Raw genomic sequence first — 27,799 nt, forward strand, 5'->3', positions numbered from 1 at the left:
TCACCCTGCCCTGCCCTCAAAGGTTATAGACAATGGATGGTATTGGACCTTGATTTTCCCTATGCCCTTGCATGGGCCCTCAGGCCCCCGGGCCCAGGGAGGCAGAACAGGCCAAGAGCCTGACTCAGGGAGAGTGGTGGGAGGAGAGCACGCACAGGAGTCAGGCCCCAGGTCCCCGGTGCAGGCTCTACGGTCCCATCAGATTTCACTTACAAACATATTTAAAGATGCCATTATTCAGAACTTCAAAACAGCAACTGCAGAGCATTAACCCCCCAAGCATGGAACTCTTCTGAGTGTGGGGCCCTGCACAGCTGCCCTGAACACGTCTTGTTTCCAGGCTAGCGACCTGGGAATGACTCGACATCTAAAAGCTGACCTTGGAAAGCTGCTGCTGTAAAGTGGCCCCTGCAGGGATGAGGTTGAGAACACACCCCTGTAGCCCTCACCTGGAGTCAGGAAGTCCAGATCAAGAAGCTGTCACTGCTGCCCTTGCTCAGATCTCCTTCAGGAATGGTTTTGTCAACTTGAAGTCCAACTCCTGGTTTTGGCTCAGGTCATGATCTCACAGTTCATGAGTTCAAGCCCCTATTCAGGCTCTGCTGGTGGGGAGCCTGCTTGGGATTCTCTCCTTCTCCCTCTCTGCCCCTTCCCCCACCCTCTTAAAATAAATAAATAAACTTCAAAAAAAAGGGGGGGGTGCTCAAACTCTGGATAAAGAGCCAGCTGGGGATATAAACTATGCTGCCCTGTATTAGCTAGCATGAAGACTTTGTTGCTAAAACAAAAAGGCAACAAAATACTGTGGTTTAAAGAACACAACTTAATATACCAGCCAAACTCCGTATGTAGACCTCTTATTTGGATCTTGATATGAACAAACAGTAAAAGAAAAAATTGTGACATTTTTGAGACAATTGGAAACTTGAACAATGATTGACTTTTCCCTCAACATTTTATTACCCAAAATTTCAAAGATACAGAAAGGGTGAGGCATCTTAGAGTGAACACTCATATACTTACCACCTAGATTCTACAACAAACATTTTGCTACATTTGCTTTATCATACAACTAGCCATCTATACCTCTATCAATCCGCAGCTTTTTTGATGTATTTCAAAGTAGATTGCAGATATCAGTATTCTTTCCCCAAATACTTCAGCGTGTGTCACTAACTGGACTGCCTGGATATTTCATCATAGAAATAATTTGAAATTTTTATATGTGTTAGGGTTACTGTGGTTATGTTTTTTAAAAAAGTCTGTATTTTAGAAATATATACTTAGGGGTGCCTGGCTGGCTCTATTAGTGGAGCATGTGAGTCTTGGTCTCCAGGTTGTGAGTTTGAGCCCCACATTGGGTGTAGAGATGACTTAAAAAAATAAAAATCTTAAAAAAAAATACTGAAATATTTTTTGGTACCCCAAAATGTAGCAGCTTCAAACAACACTTATTATCTTACAGTTTTTATGGATCAGGAATCTGGGGATGGTTTAGCCAAGCCATAGTCAACTGCTCAGGGTAAAGATGGGGCAGGACCCCACCAGGATTTGCCAGTTGTGGTCAGTGTCCAGAAACAATCTTTGGTGTCATTCTGCTGCCATCTTGTGGCAGACCTGGAACCATCGCCCCTCCCTTCTGGACCTTCCCACACTAATCATGTTGGATGCAGTTTTAGGACTTGATTCTTGAAACCTGTAACTTTTAGGTGCGCCTGGCTGGCTCGGTTGGTAGAGCATGTGGCTCTTGATCTCGGGATTGTGAGCTCAAGCCCCACATTGGGTGTAGAGATTACTTAAAAATAAAATCTTTCAGGGGGCACTTGGGTGGCTCAATCGTTAAACATCAGACTCTCGGTTTCGGCTCAGGTCATGATCTCAGTTTTGTGAATTCGAGCCCCACATGAGGTTCTGTGCTGGCACCGTGGAGCCTGCTTGGGATTCTCTTTCTCTACCCCTCCCTCACTTGCACTGTCTTTCTCAAAATAAATAAATACACTTAAAAAAATAATATCTTTAGGGGCACCTTGGTGGCTCAGTCAGTTGAGTGTTGGACTCCTGATTTTGGCTCAGGTCATGATCTCGCAGTTAGGAGACTGAGCCCCACGTTGGGCTCTGTGCTGACAGTGTGGAGCCTGCTTGGGATTCTCTCTCTCTCCATCTCTTCTCTGCCCCTCACATAGGCACACTCTCTCCCCAAATAAACTTTAACAAATCTTTTAAGGGGCACCTGGGTGTCTCGGTTGTGCGTCTGACTTCGGCTCAGGTCATGATCTCATGGTTTGTGAGTTGGAGCCCCGCATCAGGCTCTGTGCTGACAGCTCAGAGCCTGGAGCCTACTTCAGATTCTGTGTCTCCCCCTCTCTGCCTCTCCCCCACTCACTCTCTGTCTCTCTCAAAAATAAACAAACATTTATTTTATTTTTTATTTTTATTTTCCCCCAAAAATAAACAAACATTTAAAAAAGTCTTTTAAAAAATAAAAATAAAATCTTTAGAAAAAAACACTTTTAACTTTTATTTACCCAATTGCTGAATAGATCATAAATTCACATGGCTTAAAATTCATAAGGGTGAATAGGGAGAGAAATATTTTTCTCCTGAGAACTCCTGAGTTCCTCTCCAGGTGGACAATTCCATGTTATTTGTATCTCGTATCTCCTCCCAGGGAAATTTTATGTGTATATGAAAAACAGAAGCAAAAAAAAAAAATCCAGCACCCCCCAAAAACACAATAACGACACCCCCAAAATATACTCAGCCTTCCCAAGCATAAAAGAATACTTCATTCCTAAAATCAGCAGATTCATTCAGCAATATTAGTGCTGATTTGAACAAACAATATGCATATGTTTTCAACTAACAAAAAAACAGAAAAATACATGTGATCCGATGAGGAAATGTGAACATTGCCTGGATATTTTATTGTATTAACAAATTAATGTTAATCGTTTAGGTGCGATAGGGAGTTATCACTTAAAGATGCAATCTGAAGTACTTATGGATGAAATGGTATGATGTCTTGGTTTGATCTGAAACCCATCATGGGGGAAAAGTGAGTGGGAGTGTAGATGAAGCAAGTTTGCTGAGGCTGGGTAATAGAAAGGGGGAAGGGGTGTTCATTATTCTGTTTGCTCTAGGTTTGTGTATGTTTGAAATTTTCCATGATGAAAAATTGAAGTATATTTCCTGAGTGCCTACTGTGTGCTGGGCACTGTTGTAGACACAGCAGTGAAGAAAACAGAAAAAAAAACCATCATTCACGTAGCTTACATTCTGGTGGGATAACGATAGCTAACATTCATTGAGGACTTACCAAACGCCAGACTGTTGTAAACTTGTTGGAGTACCTATCAGTACATAAATACCTTCCTCACTCCTGGTATTGCTTTACAGCATGCCTTGTATTCAGTGTATGTATCCTCCACAATTCATTTTGCTAAGATTAAGTGGACAGACAGGATTTTAAACAATATTTGCTGTTGTATTTCATTCAAACTACCTTAACATTGTTCTTTTCCATATATTGCAATAAAGCTGGTGATTGCTGTTGTTTTGCTTGTCATAATAATTTCCTTCGGAGTCCTTGACTATATTGCACATGTTGAAACATATAATTTCCCCTTGTACTTTCAGTGCAATCCATTAAGAATGCCAAGAGTAGGGGTGCCTGGGCGGCTCAGTCAGTTAAGCCTCTGACTCTTGATTTCAGCTCAGGTCATGACCTGAGGGTTCGTGAGTTCCAGCCCCACATCAGGCTCTCTGCTGTCAGCACAGAGACTGCTTCAGATCCTCTGTCCCTCTCTTTCTCTGCCCGTCCCCTGCTCTCTCTCTTTCTCCCTCTCAAAAATAAACTTAAGGGGCGCCTGGGTGGCTCAGTCGGTTGAGCGCCGACTTCGGCTCAGGTCACGATCTCGCGGTCCGTGAGTTCGAGCCCCGCATCGGGCCCCTGTGCTGGCAGCTCAGAGCCCGGAGCCTGTTTCAGATTCTGTGTCTCCCTCTCGCTGACCCTCCCCCGTTCATGCTCTGTCTCTCTCTGTCTCAAAAATAAATAAATAAACGTTAAAAAAAAATAATAAAAAATAAAATAAAATAAATAAACTTAAAAAAAATGCCAAGAGTAACAGTTAAATGTGCCAATTTTGTTTGCCAAACAGCAGCTTTCAAAATATTTGTCAAATGAAATTACTTAAAAAAATTTTTTTTAAACATTCATATTTTGAGAGACAGAGTGTGAGTGGGGGAGGGGCAGAGAGAGAGGGAGACAGAATCCAAAGAAGGCTCCAGGCTCTGAACTGACAGCACAGACCCCGACGCAGGGCTCGAACTCACAGACTGTGAGATCATGACCTGAGCTGAAGTTGGACGCTTAACCGACTGAGCCACCCAGGGGCCCCATGAAATTACTCTTCAAGTAGGAAAATGTGTAACTCATTACTGAGTTCAGTTCACCTACTTTGTATTGTCCCTCATGACAATTATATTCTGGAGGGTGGTAGCTCCAATCTTTGAACAAAATACATTATTTCAAAAATTCAGCTCTTTGATGAGCTTTATTTGAGCAATTCTTGCTGAATTTTCAAAGCCATTAATGAGATTCAGTAGAATCTCTTTGGGTGCCAAAGCCTTGTTATATGAAGAATTGAGACTACAATTCTTCCAACAATTTAATAGTTCCACTGTGTTTTCTGGTTATGCTTGTAGGTCCGTCACTTGTAATTCTTTTACAAATTTGCCAGTTTAATGTATACTGATTAACAATGTCTTTTCTAATCCTATTTAAATATATTCAGTCTTGTGAATATGAGGTTAAATTTAAATACAGTTAAACCTCCATCAAATTTATCTTGCCTGATGTGTTACGTTAGTGGAAGGTATTGTGAAGTGTGGAGTGTTAGTGCTCTAAGGAGACTCTAAGTGTTCTAAGACTATCAAATCTATGTCAGACTTCATTGCCTAAAAAGAATTGTGTATATTCACAAGAATTGGGATGCTGGCTTATTATCAAATGGTAGCCTAGAGATGATAGATACAGTCATCACTGAGAGGTAGAGTTTTATCAGTTGATTTATCACTGAAAAATTATACACATCATGAAATATACCAAAATCGGGGTGCCTGAGTGGCTCAGTTAGTTAAGCGTACATCTGACTTCGACTCAGGTCATGATCTCACGGTTTGTGAATTCAAGCCCCACATCAGGCTTTCTGCTGTCGGCACAGAGCCCGCTTCAGATCCTCTGTCCACTTCTCTCTTTGCTCCTCCCCCACTCATGCTCTCACTCTCTCAGAATAAATAAATAAACTTTATTAAGGGCTTTAAAAGTAAATAAATGAATAAACAAACAAACAAGCCAAAATAGAGTCTAAATACTGACTGATAAAAAATAAATAAATAAATAAATAAATATTGACTGATATCTTGCCATGCCAAATGCAAATAAATACAATAAAAACAAAACTTTTTTTCATTAACAGTCATAACACAAAATATTGAGCTAAGGGGCACCTGGGTGGCTCAGTTGGGTTAAGCATCTGACTCTTCATTTCTGTTCAGGTCATGGTCTCACGGTTTGTGAGTTTGAGCCCCACCCACACCGGGCTCTGTGCTGGCAGTGTGGAGGCTGCTTGGGATTCTCTCTCTCCCCACCTCTCTCTGTCCCTACCCCGCTCATGTGTGTGTGTATATACACACACACACTCTCTCTCTCAAAATAAATACATAGCTTTTTAAAAAAATAAAAAATAAAATTAAAAAAATTGAGCTGAGAACGTTGATCTTTTTCTTCCTCTGAAAATATTATTGGAAAGGCTCATGGTCCACAGAAAGCAGACTTTAAGAGGTCTACATTCAGGATGTTTGACAGGTAGTGCCACAGAATCGGCATCTGTTGGGAGAATGAAGGCAACAGAACTGGGTGGGGGCAGAAGTCCAGTTGCAATGCAACAGCCACAAGGCCTTAGTAACCCCCCACAAGTCTCCGTGGAACTGGGATGGGATGGCCCTGCAAAGCTGCCCATGGGCAGTAGGGCTAAGCCTTTACATCTGTACCCATGGGATGAGGGCCATTATTGCAGGAAGGGCTAAGTGGAAGTTCCTACAACTTCTATTCCCTTCCAAGACAGTAAATGGCAAGCAATACTGCACCCTTGAGGGAATTATAGAAAGTAATCCTGCAATTAAAGACCTGAGAGAATGGGTCGCCTAGGTGGCTCAGTCGTTGAGCTTCTGTTTTCAATTCAGGTCATGATCTCACAGTTGGTGACTTCCAGCCCCATGTCAGGCTCTGTGCTGACAGCTCAGAGCCTGGAGCCTGCTACAGATTCTGTGTCTCCCTCTCTTTCTGCCCCTCCCCCACTCACCCTCTATCTCTCTCTCTCAAAAATTAAATAAATGTTAAGAAAATTAAAAAAACCAAAAAGACCTGAGAGAAGCAAGGGTGGTGATACCTATCACATCTTCATTTATTTATTATTATTTTTTAAAATATTTTATTTAATTTTAATTTTTTTTTTTAAATATTTACTTATGTTTGAGACAGAGAGAGACAGAGCATGAACGGGGGAGGGTCAGAGAGAGAGCGAGACACAGAATCCGAAACAGGCTCCAGGCTCTGAGCTGTCAGCACAGAGCCCGACGCGGGGCTCAAACTCACAGACCGCGAGATCATGACCTGAGCTGAAGTCGGACATTTAACCGACTGAGCCACCCAAGCGCCCCTATCACATCTTCATTTAATTCACCAGTTTGGCTGCATTGTCAACTTAACCTGATGGTGGCTCCAACTGTAGCTCCTGGCCCACACGCAGTATTTTTACTAGAAAAAAAAAAAAAATCAACATATCCCCAGGTACTTGGGCTGCAGCTATTGACCTGGCTAATGCCTTTTTCTCTATACCAATTTGGAAGAACTACCAGAAGCAATTTTCTTTTACCTTTATACCTTCACAGCGTTGCCTCAGGGTTATGTCAACTCTCCTGCTCTTTGACATAAAATAGTTTGCAGAACTTGATCATCCTGACATTCCACAAAAGATCATCCAGGTGCCCTCCATGGTAACTTTTTAGTCAGTCAGTATTTATTTATTTATGTCAGTTAGTAATTTTTTAAGTAGACTTCATGCCCAGTGCAGAGTCCAATGCAGGGCTTGAATTCAGGACCCTGAGGTCAAGACTTGAGCTGAGATCAAGAGTTGGATGCTCAACTGACTGAGCCACCCAGGTGCCCCAATGTATAGTAACTTCCAAGTGTGGAATTTTATATCTGTAACTAGCTTAAAAATTGTGGGGGGGTTTGGTAAAGTGAAGGTTTTCCACCTGCATATTCCCACAAAAATATTCTATCATTTGCTTAATTTATTAATTCAAAATTTCTACCTATTATTACTTATTATTATTTGTTCAACAAATATCTGACTGCCTCTTAGGAGCACAGTAGCAGATACAATTCTCAACACATCAATGATTTAGAATTATGGTAAGAGTTGTGCGAATTCAGTCAACTTTTAAAAAATGCAAACAGGGGCACCTGGGTGGCTCAGTCCGACTTCGGCTTGGGTCATGATCTTGCGGTTTGTGAGTTCGAGCCCTGCTTTGGGCTCTGTGCTGACCGCTCAGGGCCTGGAGCCTGCTTTGGATTCTGTGTCTTCCTCTCTTTGTCCCTCCCCCATTCACACTGTGTCTGTCTCTCTCTCAAAAATAAACATTAAAAAAAAATTTTTTTTTAACTTAAAAGCTAAGAGGAAACATGCAAAAATGATAACATTCATGTTTTTTTTTCTTTTCTATTCTTTTTTTTTTTTTTATATATATGAAATTTATTGACAAATTGGTTTCCATACAACACCCAGTGCTCGATAACATTCATGTTTGAGTGAAGGTACTAAAAATGTTTTCTCCTTATAGTTTTCTATACTCTCTGTATTCTTCTACTGAGCATTTTTACTTTTTATAAGGACAAGACAAAAAATTGTTTTAAAGATTCCTATTAAGAAAAAAAAAAACGATTCTTAAAACCTTTCATACTTTTGTTCCTAGCGTTGCCACTTTTTGTGTTAGGACCATGCATTTTACAGATTACCTGAAAAAACACAATTTTTCCTTTTCACAGCCACACATTTGTGAAGTTGTACGTGCACATGAAACTCTGCCCTATCTTGCCCTTGTAATTTAGGATTCTTCATTTATGAGGCCTTGGACAAGCTACTTAATTTCTTTGACTCTCAATTTCTTTATCTTTTAAAGCGGGGGGGGGGGGGGGGGAGAAGTGAAGCCAGAGACATAAATGACAATGTATGCAAATAACAAAGCAGGGAACACTTGGTGAATTTCAGGCACTGTGCTAGAACTTTACACACATTTGTTCGTCTCAAAAATAGCTCTTTTAAGTAAGAAGAATATGGCTAGTCCATTATTAAATGAACAAAGGATATGAACATACAATTAATTTATTTAATTAACAAATATTTATTGAGCAGCTACTATGTTTCAGGCACCATGCTAAAAGCAATACCAATGGTCAATAAATACATGAACAAATTGTCATCTGTCTTAATCATAGTGAAAGGAATACAAGTGAAAAGCAAGGTAACTTCCATTTTTCACCCATCAAATGGTCTACACATTTAAAATAAAATGTTTTCTCCAGGATTAGATGAATGTGGTGTTTTGGGATCTCTGCTACTGTGGGCAGATGCATGGAGGCATAATTTTCTTGAAGGCACTTAAGCAATGTGTCTAAACCAGCTGTCTAAAAATGTCCAACCAGAGAATGAAGCACTCCTAGTCATTTGTGGCTTCTGTATACCACTTGGGAATGTACCAAAACAAAAACAAAACAAAACAAAATAACAACAACAACACAAAAATGACTCCTTGGAAAATGGCTACTTCAAGGTGGGAGGTAGGGAGGGTATGAACAAGGTGAGCCTGGAACATTTGTGGCAGACTGCAAGCAAGTGATCAAAGACTACTGCGGTCATATCAAAAGGACAGAGGAGCCAGGGGAAGGGGCTCCCACATTCCAAACATGGAACAATTTGAGTATCAATGAGAGTACAACCGAATTGTTTTTAAATATATTAAATATGCTACACACACAGACCTAAACTCATAGGTTATCATGGCAGAATGCTAGGGAACCAACTCATTATTTTGAAACCAGTAAAGAGAAAGAAAGAAGCGTTTATCTCGCCTTTACTTACAGTAATAGGGAAAACCACGTAGCAGTTAAAGGGGAGTTTTTCTTCATAAAAATATCCTGGCTAATAAAAGAAGAAATAGGATACCATTCTGTAATCCTTGGTGGATTAATAGATCAATTGAACAATGGCTGCTAACATCATAAAAAGACACCTCAATGTTGTGTCTCAATACTAACCACCTGTAAATAGTCTTAGCCAAACACCACAAAACTCCTCTTCAATCTGATCAAGCCTCTAGATACCAACTACCAATTTATAGGCAATACCAATAATAGAGGAGCATGTTAAACTACACCAGGGATTCAGTCAGCAAAAACTAGGCTCTGAGAAAATCTACAAGGCAAATGATCTAGTTTCTTCATAAAATAAATTACCAGGGGGGTAAAAAAGGATAAAGAAGAATGCACTGACAGAGACTTAAGAGATGTAACAACTGCAATTTGTAGACATAATTTGGATCTCAATTAACTTAAATTTTTGTTTTTACATTTATTTATTTTCGAGAGACAGAGACAGAACGTGAGCAGGGGAGGGGTAGAGAGAAAAGGAGATGCAGAATCTGAAGCAGGCTCCAGGCTCTGAGCAAGCTGTCAGCACAGAACCTGACGTGGGGCTCAAACCCACGAACTGTGAGATCATGACCTGAGCCGAAGTTGAACACTTGACTGACTGAGCCACCCAGGTGCCCCTCAATTAACTTTAAAAAAAAAAAATTGACATTTATGAAACAATTAGAAATGGGAACACTGACCATCATCGTATGTGTAATGACAGTATTGCCATTTTTTTTAAGGAGTGAAAATCGTCTCTCAAGTTGTGATATACTGTAGATACATACTGAAATATTTATAGATTAAATGATGTTGCCGGGATTTACTTCAAAACTAACATGAGGGTGGAGGAGTGGGTGGAGATACAGACACAACAAGATGGGCCATGAGCTAATAATTACTGCAGCTGGTGATGGGGGCACTGGAGGTACATTATAAGATTTTGTGTAAACAGAGAGTTTTAAAAATGTATATACATTTTGATCTAGCACTTCCACTTTCAGGAATGTATCTTAAAGAGATATCACACATATAGAAAATAATTTATGTGCAAGGATATTTATTATACAATTGTTTGAAAGCAAAAATAATGGAAAAAACTAAATTGACAGGATAAATTATGAAACACATATACTATGCAGCTGTTAAGGAAGAATAAGGCAGCTATATATGTATCAATATGATCCAATTTCAAGGTGTATGGATAAGCAAAAATAACAAGTATAGAAATTTGCTACCATTTATGTAAAAATATTTTTTATAAAGAGTGTTATGTGTATGTCTACACTTAGGCAAACATAAAAATCAGGCAGTACACACAAGAACTTGACAGCAGTGATAGGTACATAGAGTAACAGCAGAGATGGAGTAGAGATTATATACCGAATTGTAACTTTAAGATATTTATCCTATGAGTGTGCTGTTACTATTCAAAGCGACACTTTTTAATGTCGTAGCTTTGAACTCCTCCAGATGTACACTGTAATCGTTAAACCACTTAAAGTAAAATGACATACAGAACACTACTTCCTAATCCTGTGTAGGCAGTGACACACGCAGAAAATACAGGTGCTTTAGTCAACAGTCTGGATGTCTGAGAAGATGGATGGCATCGGGACACAACAGGCCCTGTGCCCCAGCCACTGCCTGGACTGAGGGGATGTTTCCTTAAGATTCCCCAGATTCATTCACAGGCTCTGATCCGTGTATCACTAGGGTTGGATCAGGGCTCTCTCCCCTACCATTGTCATCTCCTGGAGTTATATCAAAATTCTGAAAACATAATTAATCCACGACAGGTGAAATTCTAGACATTCTATTTAAAATTAGCTTCTAACTTTAGCCCCATGTCAGGCTCTGTGCTGACAGCTCAGATCCTGGAGCCTGCTTCAGACTCTCCCTCTCTCTCTGTCTCTTCTCCACTCGCACTCTTTCTCAAAAATAAACATTAAAAAAAATTTTTTTTAATTAGCTTCTAACTTTGATGAGATTGGATTCAATTAGCAGCAATTTTATTTATATTTATTTTTACAAATGATGATCATCTACAATTTGTTTCTTGGGAGCTATCCTTTTTTTTTTTTTTTTTTTTAATCATAGTTTTATTTAGCCTTGGAAATGAACTGGCAAGCTTCTCTCAGGGATTATCTATCTGTTCCTTGAAGTTTTAGTAGGCTAAACTGTTTTTAAAGGGAAGAGCTTTGATGTCTTTTTATGTCCTTCTACAATCATTCAGGTATTCCATGTCTTCTTAAGCCAGTTTTGATACTTTTGTAAAAATCCATTCTCTTTAAATTTCCAAATACATTAAAGCCAGGCATAGTAGCTATTTAAAAGAAATACCCACCCCTGCCTTATTCATAAGGCTAAATGTTTTTCTTCTAGTTCAGAGTTGTCAGTCTTCCATCTTATTATATTGTTAAATAAACAACCTTCAGATTCAGCCTACTGTTGTTTTTTACTTTTTATTTTTAATTATCATTCTTACTATTGATATGGGTTTATGTGGTAATTTCCCTCTAATTTTTAGAGTTGACCATTCATCCATTCAATAGGCTTAGTATGTGACTGGCAATGAGTAAGTGCTGGAGATCTACATTTGGAGAACAAAGCCCTTACCTTCAATCCTGGGGTGACAGGAACATAGCTTTGGCTGTATGGAACTGGTTTTGATGTATAGAATTTTTTGACTGCTCTTGAATTATACTTGGAAGTGGCTTTAGATTTCTAAGTGGGTCGATTTCTTTTGGCTACTCTTCTGTTAATTTCTAATCTTGTGACTTCCTAGCTTTCAATATCATGAAGACCTTCTTATGCTAATTATACTTTAGTATGTTTTCCAGAATGAATTATTGTTAACAAGTGGTTATGAAGGCTTTTTGTTATTTGGCACATTCATAAGGCCCTTCTCTCACATGAACTCCTTAACAGTAATACTGTTATAAATTAACAACAATAACTAATATTTATTGAACTATATATAGGGTTTATAAAAAATATCTGATAGTCCTCAGGAGAACTCTATCAGGTAAGTATAATGATTACTGCTTAAAAGTAAGTAAACTGAGAAACAGGAAGATTGCATAATTTGTTCAATGCTATACAGTCGGTAACTGGTGGAACTTAGATAATACTAAATAATATGTATATCATGGTAAAAGGCACATTCAGAAAATACCTTAAAAGGGTCATTTTCTCTTAGGAATTCTCAGAAGTTTAACACATTTTGTGTGGTAACAGAAAGGTTTTCTATAGTCACATTAATATTTTTTTCAGCATAAGTTTTCTGATGCTTAGTAAGCAGTGAGTGTGAGGCAAAAAGAATTCCTCCATTTATTGAATTTTCTTCTGGTAGGAATAATCCCATGTTCCGTAATGGAAATGACAAGTGAGGGTTTTCTGACATTAATCACATTACATTACACATTACCTAATATTGAGTCAGGTGTGAAATCCATGTAAAGGCTTCCCTATACCCTTAACATTCAAGGCTTTCTAACCAGTATGGATCCTGTAGTGTTCGATGAGCTGCGAGCCAAGAATAAAGGCCTGCCCACATTCTCTACATTCATAAGGTTTGATACCAGGATGAATTCTCTGATGTTCAGTAAGTTGTGAACTACGAATAAAGGCCATTCCACATTCCCTACATTGATAGGGTTTCTCACAAGTATGAATTCGCTGATGATGAGTCAGTTGTGAAACACGGATAAAGGCTTTCCCACATTCCTTACATTCATAGGGTTTGTCACCTGTATGAATTCTTTGATGTTGAATAAGGTATGAACTACGACTAAAGGCCTTCCCACAGTCCTTACATTCATAGGGTCTGTCACCAGTATGAACCCTCTGATGTCGTGTAAGCTGTGCATGTTGTCTAAAAGCCTTCCCACATTCCTTACATTCGTAGGGTTTCTCCCCAGAATGAATTCTTTGATGTCGAGTAACTTCTGAGCTATGAATAAAGCCCTTCCCACATTCCTTACACTCATAGGGTTTCTCACCAGTATGAATCCTCTGGTGGACAGTAAGCTGTGAATGCTGTCTGAAGGCTTTCCCACATTCTTTACACTGATAGGGTCTCGCACCCGTATGAATTCTCCGATGAACAGTAAGTTGTGAGCCACGAATAAAAGCCTTCCCACAGTCTTTACATACATAGGGTTTCTCACCCGTGTGAGTTCTTTGATGCAGAATAAGTTGTGAATGCTGTCTAAAGGTCTTTCCACATTCTTTACATTCATAGGGTTTGACACCAGTATGAAGTCTTTGATGTAGAATAAGTTCTGAAGTACGACCAAAGGCCTTCCCACATTCCTTACAATCATAAGGTTTCTCACCTGTATGAATTCTCTGATGTTGAACAAGGTGTGAGGCACGACTAAAGGCCTTCCCACATTCCTTACAGTCAAATGGTTTTTCACCAGTATGAGTTTTCTGATGCTGAATAAGGTGTGAGCCACGGCTAAATGCTTTCCCACACTCATTACATTCGATCAGTTTCTCACCAATCTCATTGTTCTGATGTAAAGTGAGGGATGTATGATGCTCAAAAGTGGGCATGTTTTCATATGTGATTTTTACTTGCTTGAAACAGCATTCCTGAGTTACTCGTTGTCTTTCAAATTGGCCTTTGCACTCCCAGTCATCTCCAAAATTGGAGCCCTCAAAATCACAGCATTTAAGGCTTTCCATGATCTCCCAATTGAATGACTCTACTTCAAAAATATCTTTTTGTGGAAATTTCTCACACCTGGACTCCAGCTCTGAAAAAGAAAAAAAGAAAGAAAGAAAGAAAAGAAAAGAAAAGAAAATACAAGCAAGCTTCATTAAGAGAAACAAAACATTTTATAGCTGACTAGAGAGACAAAATGAAAATAACCTTAAAAAGTGAATGGCTTATGTAAGTCTCAAATATTGCTGTGCAATTTCTAAAGAGTACATGAAAGCACAAATATGATGAGGTGCCAGAAGGGAGCAAAAGAAATTAAGCTGGGTGTTCTTAATTTTTATATAGGTCTCTCTTCCACATCTTGTACCTGCCTTCATAATACTTTTATCAGTTGTAATTAGATTTTCATTTACTTATTCATCTGTTGATCTTTTTGTTTTGTTCCTCCTAAATATCCCCAAAGGTAAAAATACAGCCTTTCTCACTAGCTTTTGTAACCAAACCCTAGTATATAATAAACTTTTAATAATGGGTTGTTTGATGAACAAATACTGCATTCTAGAGACAGATAAGTAGAACACAATAGAAAGTCAGAAAGAGACTGGAGTTTATATGGAAATTGAATTTATTATAAAGGTGGTATTTCAAAGGGGAAAAGAATAATTTTTGTAATAAATAAAGTTTGGACAACAGGATACTCATTTGGAAAAAGATAAAAGTGTATCTATCACCAAAAACCATAAAATACCTAAGGATAAACCTAACCAAAGAGGTGAAAAATCTATACACTGAAAACTATAGAAAGCTTATGAAAGAAATTGAAGAAGACACACACAAAAAAAGGAAAAACATTCCATGCTCCTGGGTGGGAAGAACAAATATTGTTAAAATGCCAATACAAAGCAAATTACATATGCAATGCAATCCCTATAAAAATAACACCAGCATTCTTCACAGAGCTAGAACAGAAATCCTAAAATTTGCATGGAATCAGAAAATACCCCGAATAGCCAAAGCAATCCTGAAAAAGAAAACCAAATCTGGAGGCATCACAATCCCGGACTTCAAGCTGTATTACAAAGCTTGACAAGTACCATCAAGTACCATCAAGACAGTATGGTACTGGCACAAGAACAGACACATAGACCAATGAAGTACATAGATCTCTACAGAACAGAGAACCCAGAAATGGACCCACAAACATTTGGCCAACTAATCTTTGACAAAGCAGGGAAGAATATCCAATGGAAAAGAGACACTCTCTTCAGCAAATGGCGTTGGGAAAACTGGAGAGCAACATGCAGAAGAATGAACAAGGGCCACTTTCTTACACCATACTCAAAAATAAACTCAAAATGGAGGAAAGACCTAAACATAAGACAGGAAGCCATCAAAATCCTAGAGGAGAAAACAGGCAACAACCTGTTTGACTTCAGCCATAGCAACTTCTTATGTGACATGTCTACAGAGACAAGGGAAATGAAAGCAAAAATGAACTGTTGGGGCCTCATCAAGACAAAAAGCTTCTGCACAGTGAAGGAAACAATCAGCAAAACTAAAAGGCAAACAATGGAATGGGAGAAGATATTTGCAAATGACATATCAAATAAAGGGTTATTATCCAAAATCTATAAAGATCTTATCAAACTCAACACCCAAAAAACAAATAATCCAGTAAAGAAATAGGCAAAAGACATGCATAGACACTTTTCCAAAGAAGACATCCAGAGGGCTAATAGACACATTAAAAGATGCTCAACATCACTCATCATCAGGGAAATACAAATCAAAACCACAATTAGATATCACCTCACACCTGTCAGAATGGCCAAAATTAACAACTCAGGCAACAACAGATGTTGGTGAGGATACAGAGAAAAAGGAACCCTTTTGAACTGCTGGTGGGGATGCAAACTGGTGCAGCCACTTTGGAAAACAGTATGGAGGTTCCTCAAAAAATTAAAAATAGAACTACCCTATGACCCAGCAATTACACTACTAGGTGCTTATCCAAAGGATACAGGAGTGCTATTCCAAAGGGGCACATGCACCATCAACAATAGCCAACGTATGGAAAGAACCCAAATGTCCACTGACTGATGAATGGATAAAGAAGATGTGGTGTGTATACACAATGGAATATTACTTGGCAATCAAAAAAAAAAAAAAAAAGAAATCTTGCCATTTGCAACAATGTGGATGGAGCTAGAGTGTATTTAAAAAAATTTTTTTTGGGGCGCCTGGGTGGCGCAGTCGGTTAAGTGTCCGACTTCAGCCAGGTCACGATCTCGCGGTCCGTGAGTTCGGGCCCCGCGTCGGGCTCTGGGCTGATGGCTCAGAGCCTGGAGCCTGTTTCCGATTCTGTGTCTCCCTCTCTCTCTACCCCTCACCCGTTCATGCTCTGTCTCTCTCTGTCCCAAAAATAAATAAACGTTGAAAAAAAAAATAAAAAATAAAAAAAATAAAAAATAAATAAAAAAAAATTTTTTTAAACATTTATTTATTATTGAGAAACAGAGAGAGATAGAGCATGAGTATGGGAGGGGCAGAGAGAAGGGGAGACAGAATCTGAAGCAGGCTCCAAGCTCTGAGCTGTCAGCACAGAGCCTGACACGGAGCTTGAACTCGCAAACTGCGAGATCATGACCGGAGCTGAAATCAGATACTTAACTGACTGAGCCACCCAGGTGCCCTGGAGTATATTATGTTAAGCAAAATAAGTCAGTTAGAGAAAGACAAATATCATATGATTTCACTCATATGTGGAATTTAAGATATAAAACAGATGAACATAAAGGAAGGGAAGCAAAAATAATATGAAAACAGGAGAGAGACAAACCATAAGAGACAAATGCAGAGAACAAACTGAGGGTTGCTAGAGGGGTTTTGGGTGGGGGATGGGCTAAATGAGCTAAGGAGGACATTTGTTAGGATGAGAACTGGGTGTTATATGTAAGTGATGAATCACTAAATTCTATTCCTGAAATTATTATTACACTGTATGTTAACTTGGATGTAAATTAAAAAAAAATAAAAATAAATAAATTAGATACAAATTTGTCATTAAAAAAAAAAATGTATCCATATGTTATACCACCATATACCAGAACAAACTCCAAGTAGAGTTTTAATGTTAAAAGAAAATGGAAACCATACAAATACTAGGAGGAAACAAAGTAGATACTTTATAACCTAGATATGGGGAAACCTAACAATGAAACAATGACTCAAATTCCAAAAGGAACCAAAGTGAAGACTAGTAAATTCCATATGTAAAGGTGAAAAACAAAAGAAAACAAAACTTGCACATGAACAAAAAAACACCAAAAGTAAAATCAAAAGACAAGTGACAGGGAAATACTTAAAACTTAAAAAAAAATTTTTTTTAATGTTTATTTTTGAGAGATAGAGTGAAGTAGAGGAGGGGCAGAGGGAGAGGGAGACACAGAATCTGAAGCAGGCTCTAGGCTCTGAGCTGTCAGCACAGAGCCCAACATGGGGCTTGAACCCATGAACCATGAGATCATGACCTGAGCCAAAGTCGGACGCTCAACCAACTGAGCTATCCAGGTACCCCCTTAAACTTATATGGCAGGTAATGGGATAATCTTTATGATTTATGAAAAGTTCTTTAAAAATTGAGAAAATATTCTCAAAAAAGTTAATCATACAATTATCATCTGATCCAACAATCCCACTCTTAGGTATATACCCAAAAGAAGTGAAAACAGGCACTTAAATACCTGTATATCCACGGTCACAGGAACATTATTCACAATAGCCAAAAGGTGGAAAGAACCCAAGCATCCATCAACAGACAAATGGATAAACAGAATGTGGTATATACACACAATAGAAAACACTCAGCTTTTCTAAAAATTCTGGTAAGTGCTACAACATGGATGAACCTTGAAAACATTATGCTATATGAAATACATGAGATACCTAGAATAGTCACATTTATAAAGACAGGAAGCAGAACAGAGGTAACTAAGGGCTGGGAGAAAGGGAAAATAGACAGTCATTGTTTCATGGATAGAGTTTTTATTTGGGATAATGAGTAAGTTCTGGGGTAGTGGTGATGGGTGCCCAACACTGGGAATGTAATTAATGCTACTGGATTGTATACTTAAAAATGGCTAGGGAAGCCTGGGTGGCTCAGTTGGTTAAGCATCTGACTCTTTGATTTCGTCTCAGGTCATGATCTCATGGTTTGTGGGTTCAAGCCTCATGTTGGGCTCTGTGCTGTCAGCATGGAGCCTGCTTGGGATTCTCTCTCCCTCTCTCTCTGCCCCTCCCCTGCTTGCACATGTGCATGCCCTCTCTGTCTCTCTCTCAAAATAAATAAATAGGGGTGCCTGGGTGCCTCAGCTGGTTAAACATCTGACTTCGGCTCAGGTCATGATCTCATGGTTCATGGGTTTGAGCCCCGAATCAGGTTCTGTGCTGACAGCTCAGAGCCTCGAGCCTGCTGTGGATTCTTGGTCTCCCTCTCTCTCTGCTCCCACCAGCTTCTCCCTCTCCCTCTCCCTCTCTCTCTCAAAAATAAAAAATAAAACATTAAAAAAATAATAATAAATTTATGAAATATAAGAACAACAATAGTATGAAACTAGAATTCCAGATCATTAAAACAAAATCAGAATGGGGTAAGGGTGAGGATGAATCTAGGCAAGGGCCAACAAACTTTTTCTGGAAAGGACCAGATAGTAAATGTTTTAGGCTTTGTGGACCACATAAGGTGTCTGTAGCATATGCATGCATGCATGTGGGTGTGTGTCCGTCTGTCTGTCTATCTATCTTTAAGCCCTATCTATCTATCTATCTATCTATCTATCTATCTATCTATCTATCTACCTTTAAGCCCTTTCAAAATGTAGAAACTATTCTTAGTTTGTAGGTGGTACAAGAAGTGGCCATGGGCTGGATCTGACCCACTGATTGTAGTTTGCCAAACCCTGGTAAGGCACAGGGAAGTAAAATATGGTAAAAGTCTTACTTTGCTCAGAAAAAGACATTCAAAGATGCTATTTCATACCATTCTCCAATAAAAGAAACCAGGGCTTCTTTGAGGAATGGCTGGGGCAGGAAAAATACAAGACAAACCTGAAACATGCTGTGGTAAAATAAGGAAGTCCTCAAAACAGAATGAGGACATGTCAAGAGAACCCAGGAACAACCTGAAGGTGTTCCCAATGGCCAAAGCTTGAATAATTTGAACAACAAAATAAATAATGTATTTATTTTCTTCAATTGTACTGGGCTACAACCCATAGAATATAATAAATATCCATGAGCCCATATTAATAAAAATAAATCACTGAATAAATAAATGAATGGGAGAGGGGGAAGGGACAGCTTTTTCTTACAGGAGAATTCCAATTAATAAATTTAGAAGGAATAAGGTACAAAGAAAATCAACACGAGGCAACACTATTGTAATAACTGCTACAGAGAAGATCCACCAATGGATGCTAAAATCAGTAGGCAAAATGTATATTCTCAAAGTATCTCCCCCCAAGATAATTACCAATTACAGACGGAAAAATAGTAACTTTATAGGGACAAACACAAGAGACACTACCTTAACCAAGTGATCAAGTTTAACACCACCAGTATTAAACCATGTTAACACCAAGTAGTCTCCACAATAGTACTCATCAAAAGTAACAAGGTCATGAAAGACTGAAGAACTATCACAGATTAGAAGATGCTAAGGAGACACAATAACTAAATGTAACAGGGGATCTGGGACTGGATCCTAGGACAGAAAGAGAACATTAGGGGAAAATCTGACAAAATTCTAATAACATCTATATTGGTTAATACTACTGTACCAATGGTAATTTCCTAGTTTTGATAACTGTACTATGGTTATGTAAAATGTTAACATTAGTGGAAGCTGGGGGAAAGGCATATGGGAATTCTAACAATTTTGCTAGTTTTCTAGAAGCCTAAAAATTATTCAAAATAAAAAAGTTAAAAACTTTACTAAAAAGAAAAAAATTCTATTTCAGTCTTGAGGTAGGTAAAGAAACACAGTTTTAAGTACCTTTTAAATTTATGATTATTTATTTATTTATTTAGTGAGCGCTCATACATGCAAGTGGGGCAGGGGCAGAGAGAGAGGGAGAGAAAGAACCCCAAGCAGGCTCTACACACAGCAAGGAGCCCTAAGCAGGGCTCAATCTCACTATTGGGATGTCACGGCCTGAGACAATATCAAGAGTCAGATGCTTAACCTACTAAACCACCAAGGTACCCCAATTTTTAAAAGTCATATTAAAGACTATTCTTTCAAAGCAATAGGAAGTACAACTTTAAAATCATTTGAGGGTAGAAAGAGGGATAATCAAAGGTGAGCAGAATGGAAATAGCCAGAAATAGAAGTGAAGAACAGAACATATGAAATAAAATGACAGGAATAAGAATAGACACATTAGTCATTACAATAATGAGAATAGATTGAATCCCCTTATTAAAGTGAAAGAATCTTGGATTGATTCCAAGAAGAAACTCTAACAGAATCTTGAGTACATGGACACACTTCAAGCGGCTGTGACTTTTTAAAAAAAGGATACACAAAGATATGTCATAATTTTTAGACCAAAAAAAGAGGGCATTTGATGGAGTATCAGAAAAAATATAATTCAAGTTTTACAAAAATGTAAAATACAACAACATTACATATAATACAAGAAACAGTTCTTAGAACTTCATAGCACCAGTACAGAGAAAGTTAAAAGGAAATGCAGATTTGAGCGCCTAAGTGGCTCAGTTGGGTTAAGTGTCTGACTTCGGCTCAGGTCATTATCTCACAGTTTGTGGGTTCAAGCCCTGCATTAGGCTCTCTGCTGTCAGCACAGAGCCCTCTTTGAATCCTCTTCACCCTCCCTTTGTGCCCTTCCCCAGCATAAATAAACATTAAAAAAAAAAAAAAGGACATGCAGATTCTAAATCATATAATCAAAACGATGAGAGATAAACAGAGAGGCAAGTTTCCTTTCCAAGTAACACTAGTTTTAAATATATGTAGGGGTGCCTGGGTGGCTCAGTTGGTGAAGTGTCTGACTTCGGCTCAGTTCACGACCTTGCAGCTCGTGAGTTCCGAGTCCTGAGTCGGGCTCTGTGCTGACAGCTCAGAGCCTGGAGCCTGCTTCCAATTCTGTGTCTCCCTCTCTCACTACCCCTCCCCCACTCTCTTACTCTCTTTCAAAAATAAATAAACATTAAAAATTAAAAAAAAAATATATGTAGAGAACATTTTCCAAAATTGGAACAACTTGACCTAGTGATGACATTGGAAGAGAAAAGTCAGGGGTAGGATTTCTTCTTTGGAAAATTCCTGCTAACACATTAATTCCATTCTCATTTAAAATACCCTACTGGCTGGTTCAGTCAGTATATCATGGGAATCTTGATCTCAGGGTTGTGATTCCAGCCCTATGTTGAGGGTAGAGATTACTTAAAAATTAAATCTTTAAAATGAAACAAACAAATATATAAAATATCCTATGAGAAAGAAGGTAAAGACCTTTTGTTTTGTTTTGTTTTGAGGGAGAGTATGAACACAAGTGAGGAGGGGCAGAGAGGGAGAGAGAAAAATCTGTGCTGTCACAACAAAGCCTGATGTGGGGCTCGATCCCACAAACTGTGAGATCATGACCAGAGTTGAGATCAAGAGTCAGACACTTAACCCACTGAACCACCCAGTCTGTCTCCCCAAAGACATTTTCATACGGTCAAAAACAGAATTTATTGAACAGACCTACACAAAAGGAAATTTTTAGGTGTTCTTTAGAGAAAAAAATAATCCCAATGAAAATAAATAAATAACTACAACAACAGAGGAGTTGGGGGGGGGGTGCTAACTGATAAGTATTCAAAGATACCAGTATTGCCCAGCAAGTGCCAATTAATAATACTTGATAACTTTTATTTAATGGTCACTACTGCCTGGCATTGTTCTGGGCATTTCACATTATTAACTCCTATAACAACCATAATAATTACATGAAGGGGGCTCTATTTTTATCTCATTTGCAAGGAGAAAACTGAAGCACAGAGATTTTAAGCAATTTACCTAAACTCACAGATCCAGTAATTGGCAGAGCTAAGATTTGAACTCAATCTGATTCCCAAGTCAGTCCCTTAGCCATTACATGACCTTATCTCTCAAACATTTAGAGAATAAATGAATTGCTGAATTGGGTAAAATGAGCTGTTTTAAGAAAATAAGTATTTTAAAAAATTTTTTAATGTTTATTTTTGAAAGAAAGAGAATGAGAGTGGGGGAGGGGCAGAGAGAGAGGGAGACACAGAATCCGAAGCAGGTTCCAGGCTCTGAGCTGTCAGCACAGATCCCAACCCTGAGCTCGAAACCACAAACTGGGAGATCATGACCTGAGCTGAAGTTGGACGCTTAGCCGACTGAGCCACCCAGGCGCCCCAAAAGTATTTTTTAAGGGATGAAGATGCTTGCAGGAAAAAGAATCCAAAGTACAGGTAAAAGTGGAGCAAAAGGGGAAAAAGGGAGCATGTTCTTTTTGAAGTGGGAGGAAAATATGCAAGAAGAAAGGATAATGGGGGTAAGGGCAAGGTTCCCTTGGGAGCTGAGGCTGACACAATCTCTGCTCTTTGTGTTTTCATGTCTCAGGCTGTTCTACAGTTTTCAGTACACTGTGGAGGGGAGCCTCTCAGTAATGACTTAAGTTACTGCTGTCAGTTGACTCACCTACTGGCTATTATCATTCCCAATGACCTCCCCCACTAGATCACCCCTCACTCACCTGGACACCATGGTCCTGTCATATCATTTGCAATCATCCAGGGTTCTCTCCCTTGCTCCAGTAAGGAAATGAGGTCAGGCTTAGAAATGGAAAGTCCTGTTAATAGGAAAAGAAATGGAGCATAATTGTCCTGTTCCAAAATTCAAACACAGTCCCTTGGTCACCAAGGAAAGAGACAATTATGAAGGAAGGAATGAAGGAAGGTGTAAAGTTTGTCCAAAGGACAGGAAGACAGAGGTGCTAATGGAACTACCCCTTTGCACATCCATAAACCACAAAGAATTCCCTTGGAAACAGAGAGCAGAAATTTAGCCAGAAACCTATAGGTCTCCCTAGAAATTCACTGTGAAGAAACCAGAAATTCCAGAAGGCTAGTCCTGAGTTATTTAGAGTAGATAGCTATGGTGGTCATTCTCCATTTGCCCTCTCCTCCCCACTCAATCCATTCCTTGCTCTGTGCCCCACACAGCTTACCTGGAGGGACTGTACTATCCTGGCTCTGTGGTTTCTCATTGGGTTTGGCATATGGAAGCATCAGCAGAAGGCCAGTGGGTAGGATGAGAGAGCTCAGGGTATTTATCCTTCTCCCTCTCTCCTCTGACCCAGGAGTTTTGGAGGCAGCTACAGTTGCTGCCAGCCAGGCCCTTCTCCATGACTCTAGCTCTCACCATTGTCCAGGGGCAGTTTCCTCCCTTTACCTTTTCCTGCCAGAGGTGATAACAACCTACCACTGTTACAGTCCCTGGAAGCTTCGTTTCCTGTCTGGCCCTAGATTATATAACATCCTTACCTAGTGACACCAAGTTACTGAAGTTCTCCAGAGTCACATCCCTGTACAAGTTTCTCTGGGCAGGTTCCAGGCACTTCCATTCTTCCTGAGAAAACTCTATGGCCACATCCCTGAATGTTACCAACCCCTGAAATAATAAACCCATGCATTACTAGTAAATGAGAGGGCTTTTATTTTTTACATTACAAAATTTTTCAAAAAATATACCAAAGTATACAGAGTGGTATGACCCCCATGAATCCATTGCTCTGCTTCAACAATTAGTAAGACTTTGCAAGACTTTTCAAATCTTGTTTTATTTCCTTTTTTTTTAACCCCTCGTGTATTTTGAGGCAGATCTTACATACCAAATACCAAACATCATAGTATTTTATCCATAAATACTTTAGTACCTAGCAGATTAGCCCTTTTTTTAAAAAAAGCATAACAACCAGAATATCATTATTATACTTAATAAAATTAACAATAACTTCCTAATAACCAGATCAAGTTTCAAATTGCCCCAATCTTCTCAAAAGTAATTTTTTACAGTTGGTTTGTTCAAATCAAGATTCAAATTAAATCCACACATTGCATTTAGTGAGTAGGTTTCCTTAAGTCTCTAGAATCTATAAGAGCCCCTAGAAACCCTTCAAAAATTTTTATTGTTATTTATTAATTAAAGAAACATTTGAATCAGTAGAATCTCCCACATTCTTGGCTGATTGCATCTTCATGGAACAGTTTAAAATGTTGCTTTACTTCCATACTTTCTGTGAAAAGGTAGTTAGATCTGGAGGCCTGATTCACATTGTTTTTTGGAGGGGCAGGAATATGTCAGAGGTGGTGCTGGGTACTTCCTATAGCTTCCATCAGGAGGCACATAATAACTGTACCATTTTTAATGAGGTTAAAATTGATGAGTAGGTTCAGGTATTGACAACCTGACTCATCCAGGAAAACGTCTGTAAGATAGAAAGAGAAGATATGGAGAAGGGCACTGTAGGAAGGAGGTGATCAAGCAAGCAAGCTATGGAGGAGTGCCTATGCCATGAAGGTAGTATAATAAGCACATTTATTTGGCTAGAGGCCTACATTCATTCCAATATTCCTGTAACTGGAACTAAAACCTCTTTCATACAGTAGGATTCTTCTATATTCTACAAGGGCCTGGGAACGAGCAAAATCTAGCTAAGTGCGATCTTACAAATAAACAAAATAGCATATACAAAATACACAGCAAACAAAAGCCTTGCCAATAATAAAGGCTTTTAAAAATGAATCCTTTACCCTTTCTCCATGGAGAGAGAAAAAAAAAAGATAGGATCCAAAATATCTTATAAATCTCTATCTTAAAATATAGGACTGGGATGCAGATTACTTAAAAAAAAAAAAAAAAAGTAAAAGAAAGTAAAAATCCAAACCACAAAATTGGGAGAAAATATTTACAAATCTTATAACTGGTAAGGATCCAGTATATATAAAGAAGTCTTACAATTCAACAATAAAAAAAAATTAAAAACTAAGCAAAGAATTTGATTTCTTCAAAGAAGATATACAGATGGCCAATAAGCATATGAAAAGATGTTCAATAGCACTAATCATTAGGGAAATGAAAATCAAAATAACAATAAGATGCCACTTCATGTCCTTTAGGATGGCTATTACCAAAAAAGACAAAATAACACATGTTGGTGAGGATGTGGAGAAATCAGAACACATTGCTGACAGGTATGTAAAATGCGGCAGCCACTTTGGAAAAGTTTTGGCAGTTTCGCAAAATGTTAAACATAGAATTATGTAGGTATAGAGAAATGAAAACATTATGTCCACCCTAAAACCCTGGTATACACCAATGTTCACAGCAGCGTTATTCATGATAGCCAAAAAGCAGAAATAACCCAAATGTCCATAAACTGATGAACTAAAGAAAAAAGTAAACTAAATAAACTAAAGAATAAAATTTGGGGGGCGCCTGGGTGGCGCAGTCGGTTGGGCGTCCGACTTCAGCCAGGTCACGATCTCGCGGTCCATGAGTTCGAGCCCCGCGTCAGGCTCTGGGCTGATGGCTCAGAGCCTGGAGCCTGTTTCCGATTCTATGTCTCCCTCTCTCTCTGCCCCTCCCCCGTTCATGCTCTGTCTCTCTGTGTCCCCAAAAAATAAATAAGCGTTGAAAAAAAAAATTTAAAAAAAAAGAATAAAATTTGGTATAAAAATGAAGTACTGATAAATGTTACAACATGGATGAAGCTTGAAAACATACTACATGAAAAAAGCCAGACACAAAAGAGCAAATATTGTAAGATTCTACTCATAGGAAATCTCTCGAATAGGCAAATCCATAGAGATAGAAAAGTAAATTAGCAGTTGCCAGTGGATGAGGAGGAGTGGTTGAGAGGGACTAATGCAAATGGGATTTCTTTTGGGGGTAATAAAAATGTTCTAAAATGGATTGTGCTGATGGTTGTAGAACTCTATAAATACACTAAACACCACAGAACTTTACACTTATATGGGTGAATTTCCTTGTACAAAATTATATATACAATAAATAAAACTGTTAGGGGCAGAGAAAGAGGGAGAGAGAGAGAATCCTAAGCAGACTCTGTGCTGACAGCAGGGCTCAATCCAATGAACTGTGAGATCATGACCTGAGCTGATACCAAGAGTCGGATGTTTAACCGCCTGAGCCACCCAGGCACCCCTCAGAGAACTCTGTTAATGCTGGCTATATTTATCGATAATTACCAGGTTAGAAATTAAAAGTGAGAAATTTAAAAATATTAATTTATTAATTTATTTAAATAACCAATAATAAACCTGTTACATGTTAACATAACATACAATTTATGAAAAAAAATAGTCAAAAAAACTTAATAGCTTTGTTTTACATTTTTGCAATCTCTTTAATGACTGGCTGAATAAAAGACACTTAGCTTTTCACATCTACTTCTGCATTCAGTCTGTTGGGATAACATATATCATATAGCTTCTAAGAAACTCCATTGTACACTAATTGGAGAGTATGAGTCAGAAAGGCAAATAACATGTTGGTATTATCTCTTGAGAGGGTGTCAGAGTCTTCCTGGACCATGCTTGGAGAACTGCTAATCTAGTGCTACACAATTTAACATGAATGATTTGAAAGCACATTGTGTTGAATGAAAAAAATCTGGTCAAAAATATAGAGTAAGATAACTTCACAAAAATTTGAAAACAGAACACTCAGCAGTATATTGCTTAGTATGCATTCATATATGGTAAAACTATTATAAAAATCAAAGGACTGGGGGTGCCTGGGTGGCTCGGTCGGTTAAGCGTCCGACTTCGGCTCAGGTCATGATCTCGCGTGCCGTGAGTTCGAGCCCCGCGTCAGGTTCTGTGCTGACAGCTCAGAGCCTGGAGCCTGCTTCTGATTCTGTGTCTCCCTCTCTCTCTGACCCTTCCCCGTTCATGCTCTGTCTCTCTCTGTCTCAAAAATAAATAAACGTTAAAAAAAAAAATTAAAAAAAAAATCAAAGGACTGATAAACACAAAATTGAAGGCAAGCATAACCATTGGTAGGAACAGTAATGCAGTGTGGAAAGGAATATGATCTGGGAAGGGAATATGGGATGCTTAGATGGTACATTAGTCTAGGTAATGAGTACATCAATACTTTTTTATTACTTTTAAAGTTTATCTATTTTGAGAGAGAGAGAGAGAGAGAGAGGGCGTGCATTAGCAAGTGGGGGAGGGACAGAAAGAGGAGGAGAGAGAGAGGATCCCAAGCAGGCTCTGTGCTGACAGGGCTCGAACCCACAAGCTGGGAGATCACAACCTGAGCCAAAGATGGATGCTTAATCAACTGAGCTACCCAGGCACCCCAATACTTTATTATTTTTTACACCATATACATGTTATAAATATGTTTTTATATATATTCTTTGGTAGTATGAAATATTTATGATATTTATTTATTTATTTTTATGATTTTTAAAGATGTAACATTTAAAAATAAAGGAAACCACCTAGATTAATGGAAAAGATCAAAGTTATCTCATCTTTGGCCCCACTCAACCAGGGTTCTGATAAAGGGGGCTCTCAAATTTCTTATAAGACAATATATTTCTGCTCCACTGTTGCTCTGGTAAGAGCCATGTGTCCATATGTCTACACTGTTGGAGAAGAGAGAGCCACTAAGGGAAGTGGAACACCATCACCCATCCCTGGAATGGAGGAACTGGGAACAAGAATGGGGCTCAGTGAGATAGGGAAGTTTCAGGATAAAGAACACAAATGTTCACATGATTTGAAAGGAAGAGAGATTATTTCAA

The 27,799-nt window shown here is 38.7% G+C and overlaps 1 protein-coding gene across 4 annotated transcripts in view; it reads right to left on the bottom strand.

Moving 5' to 3' along the window:
- Positions 1 to 12,561: 12,561 nt before the first annotated feature.
- ZNF565 (zinc finger protein 565) overlaps positions 12,562 to 27,799 on the bottom strand; it is a 31,110-nt gene continuing 15,872 nt past the window's right edge. For all 4 annotated transcript variants that reach the window (XM_030297729.1, XM_030297728.1, XM_030297724.1 and 1 more), the window contains 3 exons: positions 23,505 to 23,631; positions 22,715 to 22,810; positions 12,562 to 14,019 (listed from right to left, as the gene is read on the bottom strand). In XM_030297729.1, coding sequence (XP_030153589.1) covers positions 12,749 to 14,019; positions 22,715 to 22,810; positions 23,505 to 23,631 — 1,494 coding nt within the window. In that variant the 3' untranslated portion in view covers positions 12,562 to 12,748. The remainder of the gene's footprint in view (positions 14,020 to 22,714; positions 22,811 to 23,504; positions 23,632 to 27,799) is intronic.

This window comes from Lynx canadensis, chromosome E2, assembly GCF_007474595.2.
Source record: "Lynx canadensis isolate LIC74 chromosome E2, mLynCan4.pri.v2, whole genome shotgun sequence".
Taxonomy (NCBI): Eukaryota; Metazoa; Chordata; class Mammalia; order Carnivora; family Felidae; genus Lynx; species Lynx canadensis.